At 32.6% G+C, this 22918-nt stretch overlaps 2 protein-coding genes across 3 annotated transcripts in view; one reads left to right on the top strand and one right to left on the bottom strand.

Moving 5' to 3' along the window:
- The first annotated feature begins 360 nt into the window (after positions 1-360).
- LOC148625728 (2-oxoisovalerate dehydrogenase subunit alpha, mitochondrial-like) lies at positions 361-11202 on the top strand. Its single transcript, XM_088569444.1, has 9 exons — positions 361-515; positions 3427-3570; positions 4450-4645; positions 5103-5264; positions 6593-6737; positions 7293-7354; positions 8512-8653; positions 10354-10522; positions 10960-11202. Exons 1-9 carry the CDS (start codon positions 417-419, stop codon positions 11134-11136), a joined length of 1296 nt encoding a protein of 431 aa, XP_088425570.1. The 5' UTR covers positions 361-416; the 3' UTR covers positions 11137-11202.
- Positions 11203-14647: 3445 nt separating this feature from the next.
- The window catches only part of LOC148625724 (adipocyte plasma membrane-associated protein-like), a 22018-nt gene continuing 13747 nt past the window's right edge, over positions 14648-22918 (bottom strand). For both annotated transcript variants that reach the window (XM_088569446.1, XM_088569445.1), the window contains exons 9-10: positions 21705-21885; positions 14648-20333 (exon numbers count right to left, since the gene is read on the bottom strand). In XM_088569446.1, the coding sequence (XP_088425572.1) occupies positions 20121-20333; positions 21705-21885 (394 nt within the window). In that variant the 3' untranslated portion in view covers positions 14648-20120. The remainder of the gene's footprint in view (positions 20334-21704; positions 21886-22918) is intronic.

The raw sequence follows: 22918 nt of genomic DNA, 5'->3' as shown, positions 1-22918 counted from the left end.
AATTTTGTTACTGTGTATACTCTTTATAAAAATATTAGGCTCCGCCCGTATGCTCGAAAAGTTCGGTTGATCATATCAAGGGCTTTATATTGCAATTATACACACCCTGATTAGTTGCCTCTTTCAGAATAACTGGATCCGCCACTGGACGCGCTGGTTTCTAAAACACGAAGTAGACTTTATATTATTCACTAAGGCAGAAATCTAATTAGACACGAGAAAAGAATATATTCCACTTAAAAATTGAAAATATTAGAAATGTATATAAGCAACTAGAAGTTCCGAAAATATGGTTACGCTGGAAAACACAGGGTGCAAAACAAGCAGGTATCTTTTATTTATCGGAACATCTCTAGATTCATTCATAGAAGGATGTTATAGATTGAAGGACGGAAAAGTAGCAGTAAACAAAAAATATGAGTCTGCTTAGACGAATCGTATCACAGAGGTCATTTGTGAATACTATGAGTGGTCACATAAGATGTTTTTCTCAGTCAAGGCTGTGCAAAAATGTGGTAAGCACTTCTCCAATCAGAAAATTTAAAAACGAAAATTATGAAAAGACAGGAGAAATTTCTGAACGTGGCTAAATCTCCCTCTTTGACACGGGCATGGAAGTGGGATACTGTTTATCAAAGGTTCCAGATGCCATCACTTTGCGACTATCATCGATAGACATTTTGCTCAACTACATGAAAACCCCTTGACCAATTTTAACCAAACTTGACAGAATAGATGTACAGAAAAGAAATACTAAACCATCATTGATACATTTAACTAAAAGATGATGCAATGAATTATGAAGAACTACATGTACATGGCCCACACTTATTTAAATATCACCCAATTCATTCTGGAATGCATTGGTAATTTTTCTGGTGCTCATCATCGAAGAAAGAAGTGGAGAAAAGGTGACACAATTCTGTCCTCATTTTGTCTTATAAACCTTCGAAAGTACAAAAAAAAGTTCACAGTTGTAAGCAATAATTCAGGGATTTAGCCAGGATTTTCAACCCATTAGTCACTTTTGCATAAGACTAAATGCAAATTTATCAGCATGCATGTTTATACATATAACAACTATATTATAAATATTATAAATAGTAACATGTTTATTTCTATTTCAGCACTGGTATATAAATAACAGATAATTCATATTAATAAAAAATAATAACAACATACAATTTCTACATTAGCAACTATTAATGAACAAAAAATGCAAAAAAATACTTTGTTACTGTGTCATACATATCATGTGTGTAAAAATATAAAAATTGTATACAACAGCTACTATTGTTGGCATGTGTCTAAGAATGTAAAGCAATGTTTACTTGATCAGTAATGCATAAACCTCCTGTCCTTAGCCATGCACCACAAAGTGAAAGCCCTCTTAAAATCACTTAAAAGCCACTCCTTGCTCAAATTCTGTCTTCATGGATTTGGTCTGGACTGCCCGTTTATGATCAGCACTGTTGATGTGCTTCTGTATATTATCTTTTAGGAATGCGTTGCTTCCGATAGAAAATGTATTGGTAAGTCCAGCATCTTGGCAGTCACGGCAGTACATCGCCCCATCTTTGTATTATATGCATGGAATTATCTTTGACCACTCTGGTTTAAATTTTGACTTTAATAGTCGATCACTGCGACTCTTTGTAGTAGTTGACTTATTTTTAGACTTTTGACCTTAAGGTAAATTGTCATGTGACGACGAACTAAAATAGTTCGTAATGGCGGACATAGTTGCGATTCGAACTGTGATTGAAAAATCCAAACATCTTTCCATTTTAAATACATACGATGACACTTGGAGTACTTTGAGAACGTGTCACAGCGCTCAACAAACAAATCATTACCGTTAATTAATTTGTTTGTCGGGATAATTAGCCTCAACCAGGTGATCAAGCAAGGTGTGATCAAAGGTGATGCAATCAAAACATTGGTCATGATTGTTTATTGTAAAATTGGGAATAAAGTTGTCAATTATGGGGTCATGGGAACATCAGAGGCTTTTTTACCGATATTTTTTTTTGGGGGAGCGAAATATCAAATGACGAATTGTGCACGAGAAAAATTCGCCACTTTGAAAATTATTCGTCAATGGCGAAAATGGCGAGCGCTAGCTAAATCACTGTAATTACAATTCTGAACAGGTGTCAAAGTGGGTACACAATCACTTAATCCACTTATTACATCAATCAGGCACGTGGATCAAATGTTGATCTGTTGATCACTCATTCATAGATTAAATGCACACAGTTGAAGATCAGTTTTGCTGAGTCTAAATTTCTGCTAGAATAATTTCCTTACTTCTTGTGAACTTTGCATCAAAATGACTTTAAAGGTTCATTGTCATTTTATTTAGCACATCAAAGTTGAGTGTAAACCGAATGCGGGTAATTGGTCAGTGCATATTGTAGTTGCTTGGCAGCAATGTTTATTTTCTTGAAAATTTTATTTATGCTACAAACAAACTCCTCAGAGACCAATATTAAACATACATGTTGTAACTGTAAAATAATTACAAATTGTCATCAACCTGTTCGAATTCTACTAGCTTACAATTCACAGTCGAAATTGCACTAAAATAGAATCCCTGAGGCAATATAGGGAAGATACTTCTCTGAAAATATTTAAATCTGCCCTTTATAGTACTGGTAGATATAAGGTCTCCTATTGATCTAGATTAAACCTATATCTACACCATGCCACATGCATTATTGTGGCTTTTTCTACAAAGAGTGATCAATGCGTATATCAGCATTTTTTTCACTATTAAAGAAATTTAAAATGAAGTCGGTGATGTAATACATTGTATATGGTTAAGTACATGTGTAATAGTATAAAGAGAGTTTCATTTTTAGCTTACCTGTACCAAAAGTTCAAATGAGCTTATGCCTTAAAATTTTCATACTTTGATCAACTTCATGAAAACCCCTTGTCCAGTTTTAACCAAACTTGTCAGATTAAAGAAGATGGTCACCAGAAGTCATTTAAGTCTCTGATTGTCCAGTTTTCAAAGATCAACTCCTCTGAAACCATTGTTTTGAAACTTGCTTGGGTTAATGACCTCAATGTCCTGTACAAATGATCCATTTTTTGTGTGGCTCAGTCGGCTACATGTTAGTGGGTGGCTGCGACCACTCAAAGTTGCCATTGAAACTCGTATGTGGGTCAGGTGGTTCAATTGATGTCAGGAATGATGTAAGTATAGGGAAATCACTGGACTTTTTGTTTAAAAGATTGGATGGTATGACAACATGATATCAAATTCTTCAGGTGAGCGATTCAGGATTTTCAGAGCCTCTAGTTTGTGAAATTTTGAGAGGCTTAACACCTATGCTTTTGGTCATCCTAGCATTGTTTCATCCACATATTTCCCCTTTGTTTTCACAGATTTAATAAACTCTAATTTTGTTTTTCTAGGAGGATAGACCACAGTTTCCAGGATCAAGATCAGAATATACAACAAACTTAGAATTTATCAGACCAGATGACTACAAAGGAATTCCTGTTTACAGGGTTTTGAATGCCAAAGGAGAAATTCTACCAGGTGGACTGGACCCTAAAGTAAGCCAACTCTACTGAGGTTTGGTAAATTCCCCTGCCCATATCTGCCTTACCAGTTGGACTGGACCCTAAAGTAAGCCTTCTCTACTGAGGTTTGGTCAGTTTCCCTACCAATACCCTGTCCTACCAGTTGGACTGGACCCTCAAGCCTTCTCTACTGAGGTTTGGTCACTTTCCCTGCCCATACCCTGTCTTACCAGTTGGACTGGACACTAAAGTATGCCTTCTCTACTGAGGTTTGGTCAATTCGCCTACCCATACCCTGTCCTACCAGGTAGACTGGCCCATAAAGCCTTCTGTACTGAGGTTTGGTCACTTTCCTTGCCCATACCCTGTCCTACCAGTTGGACTGGATCCTAAAGTATGCCTTCTCTACTAAGGTTTGATCACTTTCCCTGCCCATAACCTGTCTTACCAGGTGGACTGGACCCTAAAGTAATACTTCTTTACTGAGGTTGGTTGATTCCCCTGCCCATATTTTTATTTCTTGGAAAGATAATTTTCTAATAATTATGATGTTGAATATAAGTATTTTATTTTTATAACTGTAATTATAACTGTAAGTGCACTTTTTTCCTGCATCATTTACAAATTCACTGCTGCTGTTTTTTTTTGTTGTTTTTTAACCACAAATTTGTTTTCACTCTGCTTTTAGGCAAAACAGTTCTGAAATAATCTTTTTTGAACAATAAGGAATAACATTTCATGAGACTGGAATTATTTGGAACAACTTTATTGCAGAATTGAATGTTTCATTCTCATGTAAAGCATTGACAGTAGCACATTTACAACAAAGCACATACACATAGTGCTTTGTGTCCAAAATGTGTGACTAGTCAATACATGTATTACTTGTTATCTAATTTCTGTATATTACAGTTAGACAAAGAATTTGTGACAAAGATGTACCACAGTATGACATTATTGAATACCATGGATCGTATATTGTATGAGTCTCAGCGCCAGGGCAGAATATCATTCTATATGACAAATTATGGGGAAGAAGGAACACACATAGGTTCTGCTGCGGCATTAGATCCTCAGGACTTGGTGTTTGGACAATACAGAGAGGCTGGTATGCAATCTTATTTGTAAGAAGTGTCCAATCTCTTCTCTGATGAAGTGATAATCAGTGTATTTGAACATTCATGTAATAATACATGTACTTTGATAAACAGTCTAAAACTTTTTATCATGAAACACTTTTTGGCATTTGTGTTCAATAATTTGAATATTGACACTCATTATTAAGCATTTCTATCATTGTACAAATTTTATTTACCCAAATGTAAAACAATTCTGAAGGTGAAGTGTTTAGAAACCAGAAAACTTAATCTTAACATCCACAGTGGAAGCCTAGAATTCCAATCCTAATGTAAAAACAATTGTGAAGGTGAAGTGTTGAGAAACCAGAAAACTTAATCTGAACATCCACAGTGGAAGCCTAAAATTCCTTACTGTATATTTACCAAGTACTGGTAGATTTCAGTACTGGTAATTAGTTTATTTTTTATTGCTGTATCTTTATTTAGGTGTTTTGATGTGGAGAGGATTTTTACTTGATCAGTTTATGAATCAATGCTATGGTAACTGTGAAGACATTGGAAAGGGAAGACAAATGCCTGTCCATTATGGATCAAAAGATCTCCATTTCGTTACAATTTCCTCAACACTAGCAACACAGATGCCACAGGGTAAGAATGAATAGTGCTTCTTAAAGAGGTGTTATTGTTGCCTCTTTCTATTGAATTGATTAGTGTTAGAATCTACTTATAAGTTCTGTTTAAAGCTTTCAGTTATAGTGTTGAAAGAAATTTTCATCATTTAGAGTTGCAATAAAGGATGAAGTCCTCGTAACAGTTATGTATATGAATTTAAGCTATGGCCTTAGAATCACTGAGGGTCTGACTTCAGTCTAACAGGAAGTGATCTGTTGGGCAATTGCTACTCAGACTTTCTCATTATACAAAAGTGTCGAGAAAATTGTCAAGTAGTTCTGATTGTGCAAACAAGGGGGCAACTTGATTTGTAGACAAGTTATCCCAAGTATGCTAGACCTAGGATGTCACGAAACTTATGATAAGTAACATATCTACTGATAAAGCCACTGTTGCATGTACATTGTAAGTTTGCCCTCTTACAGGTTACATTTTCCTCATATAAAATGATAATAATATGCTCAAAATACTGTAAAGGTACATCTACATGTAGTAAAACATTTGTTGTTTAGTGAAATTTCTCATATTTTTAGGGCAATTTTTTCAGTTGGCATTTCTTTGACGACCTAAAAAATAGAGAAATGTGAACTCTAGATGCAAATGGTTTTATGAGTTGAGTTATGAAAATTGGCATGAACTGATATACAGATGAGGTCCTGTAACTGTTCAAGCCACATTACTACATAAAAGTTTTTGTCAATCCTCTCTTATTGTTTTTTTACTGCAACAAAATTTTGCTCCAGAATTTTTTGTTTTTTAAAGTGGCTGTCATCATAGCTGCTTCAAAACAATATTTTAATTATTCAAGTCATGATTACAAATATTATCATTTCTAAATATTAAGTAGCACTCCAGCTAAGGATCATGCAAAATGTGATTCATGGGTAAAAAGCCTACATATTTTTATCTTCGATATTTTGTTTGAAATGTCATAGTAAACAGAAGTTAACATGTGGTTTTTCATATAACCCATGCTCTTAGGAGATAAATATTATATAGAATGCACTGTAGATTTCAAAATTAAGGGAGATTACTCTGTAAATGACACTCGAATACAATAGAATCTACTGGATTTTCAATGTTGATTATCTCCTAAGAGCAGGTAGATTTGAATGAATAATTACACATTTCATAGTATAGACCCATAAAACGACTTAATTACAAAAATAAAAATATGTAACATTTTTTGGGGTGTATCACATTTTTCAGATTTTGCATGATTCTTACAAAGACAGCTACTTAAATCAATAAATTTGACTGATCACTAAAATTCTACATGTATAAATATCCATTTGTAATTTCAGCTGCTGGATCAGCCTATGCCTATAAGAGAGCAGGGAAGAAATTGGTTGTTATATGTTACTTTGGTGAAGGAGCTGCATCAGAAGGAGATGCACATGCTGCTTTTAACTTTGCTGCCACACTAGAATGCCCTATTATCTTCTTCTGGTAAGAGATAAATATAGACTTAGTTGGGAAAGGACATGGTTGATTTACATTTCTTGAAATGAATTTAGCTTTTTGTCTGATATCTTGTTAATCCAGATGCTAAATGTTAATTTTTTAATTTACCCAAATTGAGAAACTGCATCAACGTTTTTTACAATACATACTGAAAATAAGATTTATAGAATAATATTCATAATATTTTGCATAAATAGAAAACTGTGGAAATACATTGAATAAAAATATTGCTGTTGACAGTTTTTTATTAGCTCATTTTGGTATTTGAAACAATATCTGTGGTCCTTTTCACAAAAAATTGCAAGTGTAAAATTAGTCGTAAGTCATGACGTCATAATTGATCAAAGTATTGTGGCATCATAGCTTACATCCAATTTTACTGTAACGATTTTTTTTTTGTGAAAAGGGATGCACTTCTTTGTTTAATACATACCTATAGAAGTTGACGCTTCTTTAAACCACTTCCACTGTTTTAGCCCTGAACCGGACTCTTCAACCATCAATAAGGTAAACAGAAAATCTTTATTTTCATCATTTCAGTAGAAACAATGGCTATGCAATTTCAACGCCTACCAGTGACCAGTACAGAGGTGATGGAATAGGTTAGTTCATGCTAAATAAAACACGATAATTATGGAGATTGACTCATTGTACTGACTTGATCGTCTTTCACTTTTTCAATCCAGATTTTTATCTTGCAATGTTTTTACTGTTAATTAACCCCCCACTAGCAAGAAGTTATAGTGATCATGGGGGTCTGTTCTTCCATTCCTCTGCCTTCAGTTTTATTGTTACAGTTGTACTGATCTGAAATGCTTCCAGTTTTTCTGCTAATTATATCCCTCCTATTTTGTCGGTAGTACATTGTTTCCAATTTTGCCAATTTCCACTTTGCTTTTTCTTTTTCTTTTTTTTTTTTTTTCTTTTTTTTTATTTGGACAAAAATCAGGTCTGATTGTAGATTTTGGTATATTGTATTGGTACAGTCTCTGTATTTATCATCATGTTGGATTAAAATTACTATGTATCTGTACAGTTCAAATCTGTCAAGACGTAAATATGAGTTCTTCTCCTCAAACCAATGATCTGTTTGGTTTGCAATACTTTCTTTTTTTTTGACACACTTAAATCAGTTATTTAAATGAACTAGTGTTTGAATTTTACATACCTGTATACAAGTCACATGTCTAAGTGTCCAAAGAAAGTAAATATCCATGTTCATACAGTTAAAGAAAGTTTTGAATATTAAGTGTCAGTCCCTGTAAGAATCAGGCAGTATGTGAAACATGGTATGAAAAAAAATGATCATTTTGATAGTGTAATTTGACTAGAAATGTATTTTCACCATCAGAATCAAGGAAAACAGACAAGATTTTCCATATCATGCTGGACCATTGAGTTAAAATTTCATTAAAATGCACTAAAAATAACATTTCAATGGCAGATAAATCTGTCAAAAACCTCATTTTTTTTCTATTGAAAAATTTCTGAGCAAAGCCAGTGATGCAGAGATTAAATAATGGTCTTTTCAAGTAGAGAAAGTATCCTTGAGTGATATATTGTCAGATCATTGGAGTTTTGACATGCACATTCTGATTTTTCCCATTTTGCCTGATTCTTACAAGGACTGACACTTTATTGCTACAGCTATTTTATATTGATGTAGATACCCATCTCCTGCAAGATTTAGACTAAATGAAAAAAATCAGAAAAAGTATTCTCATTGAAAGAACTATATATGTGATCTCTTCTATTGCAGCATCTCGAGGGTCTGGCTACGGTATGGATACTATACGCGTTGATGGTAATGATGCTTTTGGTGTGTATAATGCTACAAAGGCAGCTAGAGAAATATGTTTAAAGGAAATGAGACCTGTTCTAATAGAGGCTATGACTTACAGGTAAAAAAGTAGTTTAATCATACCCTGATACATATCACAAACTTTTTTAATGATGTGAAATAAAGATTCATGCTTGGAAAGTATGATTTTAAATGGTGTAACTTACATTTATGACACTTTACAGTAAGTACAGTGAGTACAGCAAGTACAATGAGTACAGTAAGTACTGTGAAACCTGAAAAGCCAAACTACTTTTGTACTTTAAACTTGGTCCAGTTTAGACAGGTCTTCAGTTTACAAAGGTACAAAATACATTTAAACTAAAAGGAATGACTGGTTTTGACAGATTTAAGGATTTTCCAGGGTCAGGTTTAGACAGGTTTTCGAATTTTCCAGGATCAGGTTTAGACCGGTTTAAGGATTTTCCAGGGTTAGGTTTAGACAGGTTTAAAGATTTTCCAGGGTCAGGTTTAGACAGGTTTCACTAAATATACAAGGTACTGTAAAATGTATTAATTTTTGTGGTTAAATACTTCTTTGTCATATGTTCATGTTTGTCTGGATTTTTTTCCTGGTTTTCAGTTTAGAAATAATTAAGTGTTATATGTTATCCATGGTTTTCATTGGTACTATTTTTTTTCTATCACAAAAATTGATGAAAACTAGTCAATTTAAAATACAGGTATTCTGTGATGAAGGAGGACCTTTACTTTGTTTTTTTTTTACCTTCATTCTCCTTTCAAGTGAAATCACACTTGAAATTGATTGGTAAATTCGGGTACTGATAAAACTGGAAGTCATTCAGAAATAAATTTTCCTTACACTGTGATGGATAAGTCTAACATGTAAAATTTTTCACAAAGAATGTATTTAAATATGAAGAAAGTAGCTGCAATAAATTTTGAATACACTTTCTGGGATCAGCAAAACTAAATTGAAGGAATATGAGACTAAACTTTCATACACAAACACCAAGATTTTTTGGGAAAGAGATTGATTGATTTTTGGTGTTTAACGCTCAAGCAGAAATATTTCAGCAATATCCAGGGGATGAACATGAAATGATGATGAAATGAAAAATGGGATGGGACACAAGGATAATAGAGTCAATATGTTTTGATTGCCACTGGAAATAGGGAGAGGTGGGTGTGGTCGGTTTGTTGAGTGCAAAGGTTCCTACTCCTATAGAATACCACAGCAGGCTTCTTTCATGTGCAAGGAACTTGGCATCTTTCCAAACATGTTGCACTACCATTGTTTGCAGTCAAATTTTCTGTATTATGGCCTAACGACCCCAGCATGTAACATCCCCATTCCACCACCCGGGGCACAGAACCCAGTAGCTCTGTAAGCAGTGTGTCGTAGCCCCTGGCCAGGGTTCTGAGCACTATTTAGTTGCCTTTTACGACAAACTTAGCGCTGCTACAGGCTTATTGAAAATTAAATAAAGTGTAGTTTGTGGCATGTATAGGTTATAAATTTAGTTATACCTTTAACTATAATAAGTCTTTTATCTAGAAGACTGTCAACTCAGTTTAACGAAGTGAATAGATTTTAAAAATATCTTGGTGCATTTTATGTAAGTAGTGCATCAAACAGAGTATAATTTTCATGTGTTTTCTTATATATTCTGCTTCACTCTGCATTAGAAAGTGGATTTTCTCACTTATGGTCATGACAGATATTCAATTTTTTCAATATACATTTGTTTAAAAACTTATTCTTTCGATATACTTTTTATGCTAAACTTATGTCATCAGGATAGGACATCATAGTACATCTGATGACAGCTCCATCTACAGAAAGAAAGGGGAGATAATGTCTTGGGATGACCAATCACCTATCCATAGATTGAGGAATTACATGGAGAACCAAGGGTGGTGGGATGATGAACAGGAAGCTGCATGGAAAGAAAAATCAAAGAAAAATGTAAGAGTAACAAGAAAGTTACGGTTCACCCATTTGGTAAATAAAGACTAATATGACTAAGGCAATCTTAATTGACAGTTATTGAAAGACAGAATTATAAAGATCACAAAGGTGTTCAGTGGTTTTGAAGTAGGACACATTGGTATAAAGTTGGGCCTATAAAAAGCTATTTAAATCACACAGTAGCCTACCTAGATTTGTATTAAAATTAGTTACAGTCATTTTGAACTTGCTGTAACATTAAAAACAGTGTTTAAAGAATTAAATTACAATGATTTCTGAATTTACAGTGTGTTGCAGAATGTATCATTTTGTCAAGTTGTTAGATATTGATACACATCATTAATTCCCATTCTAATCAAATAGTTTTTCTATGAATTAAACTTTTTTCAAATGTTTTAAAAATATTTCTTCTCATGATTTTTTTTCCATTTAAGGTAATGGAAGCTTTTGCTAAAGCAGAAAAGAGAAAGAGACCAAATCCAGAACTTTTGTTTACTGACGTCTACGATTCTCTGCCACCACGATTACAGAAACAAATGGACTCAATGAAGTCTCATGTGAATCAATTTAAAGACCATTATCCACTCGACTCGCATGAACCAATGTCATGATGTAGATCTGAAGTACATAGGTGTGTGCAGAATCTCATTTGAAAATGTATCACTCTCACATCAGTATTTAAGTACCAGTCCATATAAAATTCAGACACTACCAATGGTAACGCGAGTCATGGTCAAGAAAAACCCACCAAACAAACTATGCTTTTTAGTCTACATATGCTATACTTTCACATAACAACAATCTTTTCTGCATTCAGATCTGCTCTTTTAAGAAAATCATACATTCATCTCACTGAAATCAACTGAATGAAGCCAAATCAAGAAAAATAACTCTTCCAAAGTGCAATTTTCATGTACAATCTATATGATTTTTATCTGAAATGAGACTGGTTATGTGATCAATAACTGTTTCTGAACAAGAAACAAGATTGAGTTTGGTGGATTTTTAACATGCATGAATTACCTTCTGACTGATTTTTAGACAGACTGGTACTTGAGCGGTGAAAATCAAACATGTACAATATTGGTAGAGTTTCTTATCTAAAATATGCAGGTAATTTTAAAGATATCCATTAAACAGCAACACTTGGGGAAAACTGTTAGAAATAATTATTCTCGAATCCACTAGCTATGAGGGACTGCAAGTTAGGGTTAAACCTGAATAGTGGGCATTTTTGTAACCTGTTTTTGTGTGGCATAAGATTAGTACTTGTTTAGTAACAATGCTTAAAATACATATCCAATTTATACGGCTAGCAGATCTGTATATTTATGGTTGAAGATGGGGGTCATCTGAACCATTTTAGCTTGATTGGTTGAATCATGGAATGTTTTTTACCAATAATATGTTAGCTTTAAATGCTTGGATATCTACTCACCAGATATCACTTAATTTTAAATTCAACTGAACAATGGAAATCCATATTCAAATACAAAAATAATATAAAACTTTATAATGTGAAATGATTATAGAGATTAGGTCTTGAGTGCATCTATAGGTTTTCTGGTGTTTCTGAAGAAAATCCCAATATTCTCCTAATCCCTTATAGTAAGTTAAATGTTGGATAAATTTTTAAAAATCCAAAACAGAAATGGCACACATGTATAAAGTGAAACCCATTTAAAATGCACACCTTTTGGACTTTAAGCAGGTAGACCTAGAGTAAGGGACATAACTCTTGAAATCAGTAATATGTTTGTATCATATTCAATTTTACCAAAGCCTATTCATTTTGAAACAGAATGAAATAAATCCAAGTTACTTTGATGCTTATATGAGATTGATGTCAAATGCTTAATACAAACGTTCCAATGATTTGTATGAAAGGGTTGTGTCACTATCCTAGGTCTACCTCCTTAATATACTGGTATATTCAATTTGGACAGGTGTTACATTTATCATGGATAAAAAATATTCAAACTGATACAGTGGGATTTTAAAAAGTGTCTGGTTTAGACAGGTGGTTTGGTTTTTTTTTGTGAACATATCTGAACAGTTTCACATTAATCCTTTATGGAAGTTGATAAATGATGTAAGAATGAGGTTTTAGAAAGTGATGTTAAATTTTTTTATGGAAATTAATGAAGGTCTTGAATTTTATTTTTATTGTATCTGAACAGTTTCAATCCAATTCTTTATTGAAGTTGATAAATGATCTTAGAATGAGGTATTAGAAAGTGACATAAAATTTTTTACAGAAGTCAATGTTGAAGATTTTGAATTCTACTATAACTGTAATTTTGTTTTTATTTTGTAACTACACTTTTGAACAATTCTTATTCATAAACCTTCAAATGAAAATTGTATTTACGGCGTAATGTTTATACAAACACTGGTATCATGGACAGAAATTCTCGATGATTTGTTATAAATATTTATTTGTTTTATATGAATAAAGGTTTGAAAAAAAACACAGATTGTTGTCATTTAAGTTGAGAATTCATTATCTTTATTTTGAAGAGGTAACAGTTAGTTGGCCAATTCAACTTATAACTGACAGATATTGAGCAACATCATCCCACTAAATTGGAAAGAATGTAACAAAAACAAAGTTAAGTCACATGATGGTATACCCATGCCTTTTTTCACAGTGACATTAGGAGAGTAATTTTGTTTTTCAAAAACAAAAAGTCCAGAGGCAGATTCAGAATTTATAAACAGAAGATTTTTATCCATAAAACTAGAGGCTCTAAAGAGCCTGAATCGCTCATCTGGACAAAAAGTCTTTTTTCAAAGCTTTCTGAAGCTGGACTCTTGACATTACCGGTAGTTATCCACCAGGTTTTTATACAAAATAAATCCCTCATAGTCATATTTTGATTGTTAAAGAGCAATAACTCCAACATTAATCAACAGATCTTCATGAAAATTTTGGCATAGGTCCGTCTTACCATTTTAATCAATTTTACACAGTGACAACTTGGCTAAACCCATTGGTTTACAAGTTATTTCCACATATCCTCTACTTACAGTAATGGTGACCACATTTTTCGACAGATCAAAACTCTCCTCGCACAGATTGTTAAGGATATCCTATCAAACATTCATGCCATGTTTGGTTACAGCCCATCCTACCAATAGTCTCAGAGAAGGTTTTCTAAGTTGGGAATGTAAAATTTCGGAAAAAAAATCCATTTCAGGACTAATTACTCATTCATCTGTCTACTGATCTTTCTGAAAAATTTGGCATAGGTCCAACTCATCATGCTGAACAAGTTTACTAGTATCAACCAGCCAGATTTTAGCTAACCCCACTGTTCTTGAGTTACCATAATAGTATAATTCTGCATTTTGACCCCTTCGGTCTATTTTTAGTAACGATGGCCATAGTTTTCTTAAGATAAAAATCCCCATGCACAGACTGTTAAAGATCTTCTACATAACATTTATAGTATGTTTTGTTTCAATCAGTTGTTTCAGAAGAGAAGATTTTCAAAATTGGAAATTCAAGAATAAATCCATTTCTGGACCCATAATGCTTTTTGCCAGATCAAAAATTCCCACACATGGATTGTTAAAAATACCATAAGGAACATTCATGCAAAATTGGGTACAATCTGTCTAATAGTTTCTGAGGAGGAAATGTTTGAAAAAGTTGACCAACAACAAGAAGTAAGAAATATGACAAGTATGATTAAGTGTCAGTCTCTGTAAGAATCTGGCAGTTGGTGAAACATGGTATGAAAAAAAAACATCCTTTTGGTAATGTAATTTGACTATTTGCACAATCAGAATCAAGGAAAAAAGACAATATTATACATATCATGTTGGTGCATTGAGTTATAATTTCATTGACATGCAATGAAAATGAACATTTTAAGGGCAGATAACTCCATCAAAAACCTTATTTTTCTAACATTCTACTGAAAAATTTAAGAGCAAAGCCAGTGATGCAAAGATCAAATAATGGTCTTTTCAAATAGAGATATTATCCTTGAGTGATATTACATTGTCAGATCAGTGGGATTTTGACATGCTTGTTTCAGACTTTTCACATTTTGCCTAATTCTTACAAAGACTTTTACTTAATACTAAAATCAAATCAAATCAAATCAATCATGATGAATTTATACATCATTTATTGACATTTCTCAACTTTCTCAACAAACAATAATATTTGTTTACACTTGTTTCTTCTGTCAATGTAATTATGAAAACTGACTAAGACATTTGAAATATAACAAAAGAAAAAACATTTCACAAAGAAGCCTTCCTTCTAAAAAAAAATAACCTCCCAGTTAAATGGAATATGGGCAGGTCATGGATTTCAGGTTGGGAGTGGGGACATAAGTTTCATGCAAAAGGAAATTATTTTTTATTTTTTTTATTTATTTATTTTTTTTTTTTTGGGGGGGGGGTGTATTTTAAGTCCTCCACCATGAATCTGTGCCAGGGTATATTTTACTGAAGGATTTTATTTCCAGTTATCTTTACTTTAACAGGGTAAAAATTCTACTTAAGATATCTACCCTTTGAAATTTTGCTATGAATGTGAATGATCCATATCACAATATTTCCCTTCTTAGTTTGTCGCCACTATATTTTTATCTTGAGTATATAAATATAAATTTATACATGGTGTGTATAATTACTAAACAAATAAAAAAACATAAGTGTTACAAATTACCTCAATTATGTGATTGTAACAGACAGACTGAGAGGTGTACAAACAATGTCAGTATGGGACTAGGAATGAATTTTAGTATCTTTATTTCAAAAGGGTAGCACAGTTTGTATTCAAACTGATCTTCCCCGATCTCCTCTCATAAAATTTTTCAAAAATTAACAAATATCCAAAAATATTAAATTTGTAAATAACATAAAGATACAAAATGCGCTTAAATCAAAAACATAAACCTATTGATTGTACTGGCACCATTCATAACTCTACAAATACATAACAACAACTGAATCTGATAGCAGCTACCACATTACATAATAAGACCAAAACATACTGATTATATTGGTACCATTTATAACTCTACAAATACATAACAACAACTGAATCTGATAGCAGCTACCACATTACATAATAAGACAAAAACATGTCTGGACCTGTATCACCATCATACATTTGTCAGCACAAAAGTGTCTTCAATATGTATATGAACACTTATCGTCTGGACCTGTATCACCATCATATATTTGTCAGCACAAAAGTGTCCTCAATATGTATATGAACTCTTATCGTCTGGACCTGTATCACCATCATATATTTGTCAGCACAAAAGTGTCTTTAGTATGTATATGTACACTTATCGTCTGAACCTGTATCCCCATCATATATTTGTCAGCACATAAGTGTCTTCAATATGTATATGAACACTTATCAAGTTAAAAAACTACATTGTTGGTTACACATTTGTTATGTGTAATGTCCTAATGATAGCATATACTGCTGAAAAAAAAATGGCTAAGTTCAACATGCTTAAAATGTAAGAAAAAAATAATCAAACTTCTCTATAACTTAGGGTGTACATCTTCAATATGTATATACATGTAATCACTGTGCAAAATTTGAATAATATTGCTTTAATACTTTTTAAGTTACAGATTACACAACATATGTACTGTTCACAACATGAAGTGACAAAAATAGCAAAGTTCAACTAATTCCAAATGTATGAAAACCTTTATTAAATTACTCTTGCCCAGATGTTGATGTTTAACAGGTATGTTTGCCCAGATGTTGATGGTTAACAGGTATGTTTGCCCAGATGTTGATGGTTAACACTGGTATGTTTGCCAAGATGTTGATGGTTAACAGGTATGTTTGCCCAGATGTGATATTGGTATTATTTTCTATAAAAAATATAGATAAGTAAAAGCTCTTCAATATTGTGAAAATACTTTAATTTGTGGATAACAGTTTTCGTCTATTAGGGAAGAAACACAAATTCGTAGATTTGAGGTCTTCAGTATATACATCAATGGAAATTTCCTTTTTAGTCAGGAACCTAATTTAGTGGTTTAACTTTCCTATGAAAACCACGAAAATTGATACTCCACAAGTAATAGTACTTTCACAATAAATAACAATATAATAGGCATGAGACCGCAATTAATTTTCAAGTGCATTTCAATATACACATTTGAGCAGATTAAAAAAATTCCACCAGCACAAACTGAATAATACTTCTCTGGCCTAATGATATGTACAAACAGGATTTTATATAAAAATTGTAGAAAATTTTACCATCATTTTCTGAAATTAATACATATAATTCGGAGATGGGGTAAACATGACCAATGAACTGAGTTAAAAGTCCTAAATTTTAACCTTCTTCCACTGAACCAAATCACAACTTTTAGTCAGAATTGATTAATGAAAAAAAATTCCATGTAATTTTAACATATTTTCTACCAATTAAAGGCAAAACTTCAGCAAATAAATCCCCAGTAAAAATATGAAAAAATGTGGACGGTACCTACTACCAAAGTTGGAACTATATTCGTATACAACTAAAACCAAGGGGAATTAATTGTGTTCTCGTACCTGCTGTAACAAGACCTGTAATACTATTAGCATTAATTACAAAAGATTACCTCCTATCTAAATACACATATACTATCTAAAATTTCTATTTAAACCATGTTTTAATATAAATCCAGATCGTCTTTAGATCAGAAGCTTCAAATAAGATGCACAAAAGCATTTTACATAAAACATGGTATTATTTGAATTTTGAATTATTTTGGATTCAAGAAAATAAGCAAAAAAAATTATTTATTCAACTTACCCCTACTAGGGGGGATAGTCATGCCATCATGACTAAGGGAGATTAGTAAGTTTCCTTGACTTTTGTTACCCTACTAACCTTACCTCCTTAGCCATACCGCCATGGCTAACCCCCATAGTAAGGGTTAGTTTAACAAATTTATTTTTGGTCATTTTCTAAATTCCAAAATAATTCCAAATTTAAACAATACCTTGTTATAAATGTTTGCCATGTACAGAATTAAAACTTCACTTGAGTCAATTGCTAAGTAGAAGTAAAACTACAAGTTCATTCAGACTGAAAATTTGTAGACAATAACAGTGCACTGACTTGACATAAAACTGAAATATGAATGAGACTTAGAACCATGTGAAATGCAAGGCTGTCTGAGCATTTTCACAGGTTTGAGCCAAATTCATATATCAAAGTTTTAAAGTCAGTGAACTGTTATTGCCTTTATATTGCAACAAAAAAGTAACAGAAAAACGACATTTAAAGCAAGAAAAACATTTTTAATTTGAAGTAGGCAACATCCTGGCAACTTCAAACAATATAACGTTTGTGACGTCACAACAGGAAGTTATATTACGTCAGTGACCATATATCACTTGTAATTATAAGATCAGTGCATTTTGACTGCTCAAATAGAACAGATGCAGTATAAAAAAAAAATTTTAGGTCTCAATGGCATTACTTAGTAACATTCCTAGAAATATTCATACAAAGCCATCTGAACTGATGGCAAAGTTCATGATATGCTGATGAAAACACTAATTACCAAGTCACTGTTCCCAGAAAGTTTTATAGAAAATCCATCTGATAGTTTATGAGTCACAGATACACAACAGGCAATAACACTAAATCTGATATATGTGGTGATATAATTATCTTAATGTTTCAATCTACCAACTAAAAACAAGTACAATGAAATAATTCCAGAATTTGCAACAACAAAAAAATTAACTGTTTAATTACAGCATAACACTGGTAACAAATCATAGGTCAATGCAAATTCCAGTCTGTATCTACATGTACAAGAGACAGAAACACTTGTTATACTGGGGCAACTCATACACTTTTAGGTCAGAGTATACATTTCTACACAAACCAGCATTTCAGTATAAACAAAAATTAATAAAATATTTACCAAGTTTTCACATTTCAAAAAGTAATTTTACACAAAAACTGATGTGATAAATTCACAATTCACTAGAATGACTGACAGAGTGACAGTTCAATAGAAGGACAGACAGAATGACAGTTCACTAGAATGACTGACAGAGGGCCCAGGACTAGACACTAATACTTTCACTCCTAGAGGTATTTACATAAAATATGATTTCCTTCCATGTTAGCACCTTTGTGGATTGATACCTGCAATACTTATTAGTGTACAATACATGTGTTAGTGCATTCAATGGTTTCAAGAAAGTATTTTAGAACAACACTTCAACAAATCGTAAATATGTAATGTGTCAAAACAAGAGGCTCCCAGAAGCCTTAGTCACTTATCTGGTTGAATTTTGCCTTTCAAGGGCAATAAATTTAACAAGGAGTTGTCCAACAATTTTAACTCAAGAAGACTTTGGTAGGACTTATCGTAAGGCTCATTTCAGCAACTGAAAGTATCTTTCTGTCTATCATAGTTTTCAAGATACTGGCTGAAAACTAAAAAAACATCTTTGGCCAGGTGAGCTAAAAAAGGACCTTTGTCCAACATATATTAAAAGTAATGCAGTCTAACAATAATATGATTTTTGGTTTTGCCCATGATGGGCTTAGCCATATGAACTCAAATAATATTTGACAAAGTCAATAATGCATCACAGACAAACTATATGTCTGTTTTAAAAGTTGAAACAATTACTTCATAACTTCATACATCCTTAAAAAATATGTCTTTTCTAGGACTTGACTTTTTATGAGCAACTCAGCCGGTGTTTCTAGAAAAGCAAAAGACACTTACCCTACCAGTGCACTTGGTCCATGCTCCCAGTTTTTAGTGGAGTCTGAGTTGTTCATTTATTTTTGTATGTATTATTTTGGTTATTTTTTGTTTTTCATGCCAAAATAAATTCCGCAGAATATTTACTTACCATATTAAGAAACACAAATATTTGTTGTATACTTGTTTTACCTCAAAATCACCAAATTTTAAACCCATCAAAAATAACCCACCATAGAGTATGTCTGAGATGTCAATTATGCTACACCTGATGCTGATAAAACTTCCTTCCTATAAAGTGACCTGATATACAACCATAAATTAGGAAAATTCTTGTTGTCACGTGACAAATGGACATCACAATACTTTCCAATCTTGGCTCTGTGCAATCAAACAGTGCCTTTAGTTCTGCTTCTCTGCAAGGCTGAAGTTTCTCTGGCAATATTAAGGTATTACTCTTCTTATAATACAGGAATGTACAAATGCTTGAGCAAACTTGTGTCACATAAATGCACCAATATATGGTGAAACCTGTCTAACCCACAAGTTGTTTGGCTAGGGAAGATTAAAATTTATGTATAATGCAACCTGTCCAAACCGACCCTGAACAAAAATCTGTCAAAAGCAGACACTTTCTTTTGTTCCTATACATCAATTCGAAAGTATAACCAAACACCTGTCTAACCTAAACAAATATTAAGGTAAAAAAGAGGTTTGGTTCAGACAAGTTTCACTGCACATAGGGACCTAGAATATGATTCAATATTAGAGATATTCTGTTAATACTCAAGTTTTGGTTTAGACAGGACTCACTAAATCATTAATACATTATTAAGATTATTAAAAATAAATCTATTTTTCATGATTTATACTATTTAAGTTTAGCCAGGTGAAGTCTTGATAAGTATGGTAAATAATAGCTTCCTAAGTACAGAACTCCATTATGATCTTCAACTTCACTAGCACTGGGAACTTTTTCAGCTGTAGGATCGTGCAAACTTCTAGTTATCTCCCCTTCAGAGTTTATTTCTATAACCAATCCATACAACGGAACCAGTTTAATCATGGTTTCTTGAGAAAATATCTGAAAAATATAAATCATCAATAAGCACAACATTTTTTCCATAAGCAACACAAACATGTTTACAGTAATTGAAAACATCTACAACCCCAGGACCTCATCAATTAAGAGCTTCGCAGAGCGCATCATGATACTGTGCCAGCATGTTGAACTCTGTTCACTTGTGGTAAATGTGGACACAATATAAGTTTTTGACATACTTAAGCATAGGAACTTGTTTTTGAGTTCTTGTATAGTGTGCGGATGGACTAAAGCCATTGATTGAATGGACACTGACACATCAAAAACAGAGATGTAAAAATCATTGTAGGATCTCTATGTATTATCTCGTTAGAATTAAGCATTTGTTATCTCATTCACTGAATCAATTCAAAAGGACAAAAAAATTGAATCTGATTAAAAACCAAATCTTCTTATCATCCTATAGTTAGTAAGACATCCAAAAATATTAAGTTACAAATACTTAAATGAAATTTCATTTACTGGTTTCTATATCATTCACAAGAATAATCAAAGTGCTGGTAGCACTAGTGGTTTTTGATTCTTGTGAAAATTGTAGCACTGACAAAATTTCAAAGATTATATGATGTTAAATAAAATTGTGATCATACATAGCATTTAAAATACTATTAAGAAATGTCCTTTTGCAATATGTATAAACTGAAAGTCAATCTATACTGATCGAACTTCACACACATTTAGAAATTTTTGTTCCATTTCGCCTTTTCCCCTAATTTTAAATCCATCCAAAAGTTAATGTGTATTTACATTCAAAAGCTATATTAACAGAGTATTTATCCTAGATAACAATTATACATTGTACTTAAATAAAACCAATATCAGCTTAAGAAAATAATTTCCTTGATGAACATACGATTTCCAAAAACAAGAAACTTTTATCAATTTGAATTTTCCCACCAATATTACTTGGTTAAAATCACTGCTCTTCACTTCCTGTTTATCAAAGAAAACTATTAATGAAAGACTGGAGAATTTGACTGATAAGTGTGTTTTAAATTGAACATGCTTAACACATTTTATGCTTCTTGACACATTACTGCAAGAACTAAATTTCCCAAACACAAATTTATTACTAAACATGATCTTTCCAATGCCAAAAAGGAGTTCCTTAAATCTTCAGTTATTATGAAGACTAGATCTTAATTTTATTTGCATAAATATTACAGTTCTGTTGAGCAAATATATTGCAAGAAATATATTGACTTGTTATAAAAAAGGTATTGAATGATATAAAAGGAATTACATTGGGACTATATTTTTGTGTAGTTTTCAGAAATAGTAGGGAAGTTCCAGTGATAGACCAGTGGCATAAGGTATTTTGATCCTGAAGGATCAAAAACCCAAAAATCATACCTTGCAAATGAGTTTCCTAATCCATGGTTGACCAGCCATGAAATCATAGATTTTACTTCTCCTTGTTGCCATGCCTACCCAGTAACCTCCAGAACTACTAAATCTGATGTTATCAGGTAACCCTGGAAGGTTGTCCATAAACAATTCCATGGTCCCTGCCTTGGCACCTTTCAAATAGTACCTGTCAAATAGTATATATTTGGTGATAAATACAATACATGTATATATTTTGATTCCAGAGTATAAATCTCTGTAAAATAGTTCTAGTAAAATATGTATAGACATATAACCCTGTACTACCCTTGGAAACAAATGAGTGCCTCCATCGCTACGAACTCAATCACCCCTGGGTCATTTAGGTCACACTTCAACGTTTCCATTACTTTAAATGTTAAAATTGTAATTTTCAAAGTTTCACTGTGAATTCACAGAACAAATGATGTGTTAAAGGTGCATACTATTGTGAAGTTTGAAAAAAGGCTTTCAAAATCATAATTCAAGTTGCACGACGATCTTAGAAGTTTTTCACAATATTTACTTGAATAATAAATACTGAAACTCCACATTTTTACCTTAACTGACACCATGGAGGCAAATTACTTATACATGTAAAAATTTTTTCATACACTTTTTGGAGTAAATTATAAATACAATTTTAAAGAAAACATTGCCAGCTTTGTCTGACTACTTTTGATCACCATACTAACAGATTATGCACTTACAATGCATATATCTAGGTTCAGTGTGTTTTTAGTACTACATAGAGGGGTGGCCATTTAACCTGTAAGTGGTAAATGAGACTTAAGCATGATAATCTTATGTTTTACACTGAGCCTGTAACTTTTTGAAGCCATTACAAAAGTGTGTCAGAGCCAATAACCATGCCCAACACAGATTTTTCGGAAAACAAAAATAGTATGCCAAATAAACCAGGAGTGGTGAAGAAGTAAGAAATGGAGGCATTCCTGAGTTTCTGAAGATGACCCTGAACATACTTTCAAAAAGTGGCTAACTACTTCTGAATTAAAATATAGTAATACATGTAAAAATTAAATGAGGAAGATTCTAATAAGGCAGGCAATTTCAATATGAAAAGGGGAAAAAAGTACCTCTAACTACAACTGTTCTTTATTAATTTTCTTTAAGAAAATAGCAAGGTAATAAATAGTAAATGTATTTATATCAAAACGTTTTTAAAAATTTTCCTTCACTTC

The sequence above is a fragment of the Perna viridis genome, chromosome 2 (assembly GCF_037379345.1).
Source record: "Perna viridis isolate PV_CMFRI_1.1 ecotype Kerala chromosome 2, ASM3737934v1, whole genome shotgun sequence".
NCBI lineage: Eukaryota > Metazoa > Mollusca > Bivalvia > Mytilida > Mytilidae > Perna > Perna viridis.
The sequence above is the reverse complement of the archived record's forward strand: the minus strand, read 5'-3'. Positions and strand labels throughout refer to the sequence as shown.

Coding starts and splice junctions, on each gene's coding strand:
- LOC148625728 (XM_088569444.1), top strand. CDS start 417: ATGAGTCTGCTTAGACGAATCGTATCACAGAGGTCATTTGTGAATACT. Junction 3,571..4,449: donor CAGGTGGACTGGACCCTAAA/GTAAGCCAACTC, acceptor TGTATATTACAG/TTAGACAAAGAATTTGTGAC. Junction 6,738..7,292: donor TGCCCTATTATCTTCTTCTG/GTAAGAGATAAA, acceptor TCATCATTTCAG/TAGAAACAATGGCTATGCAA.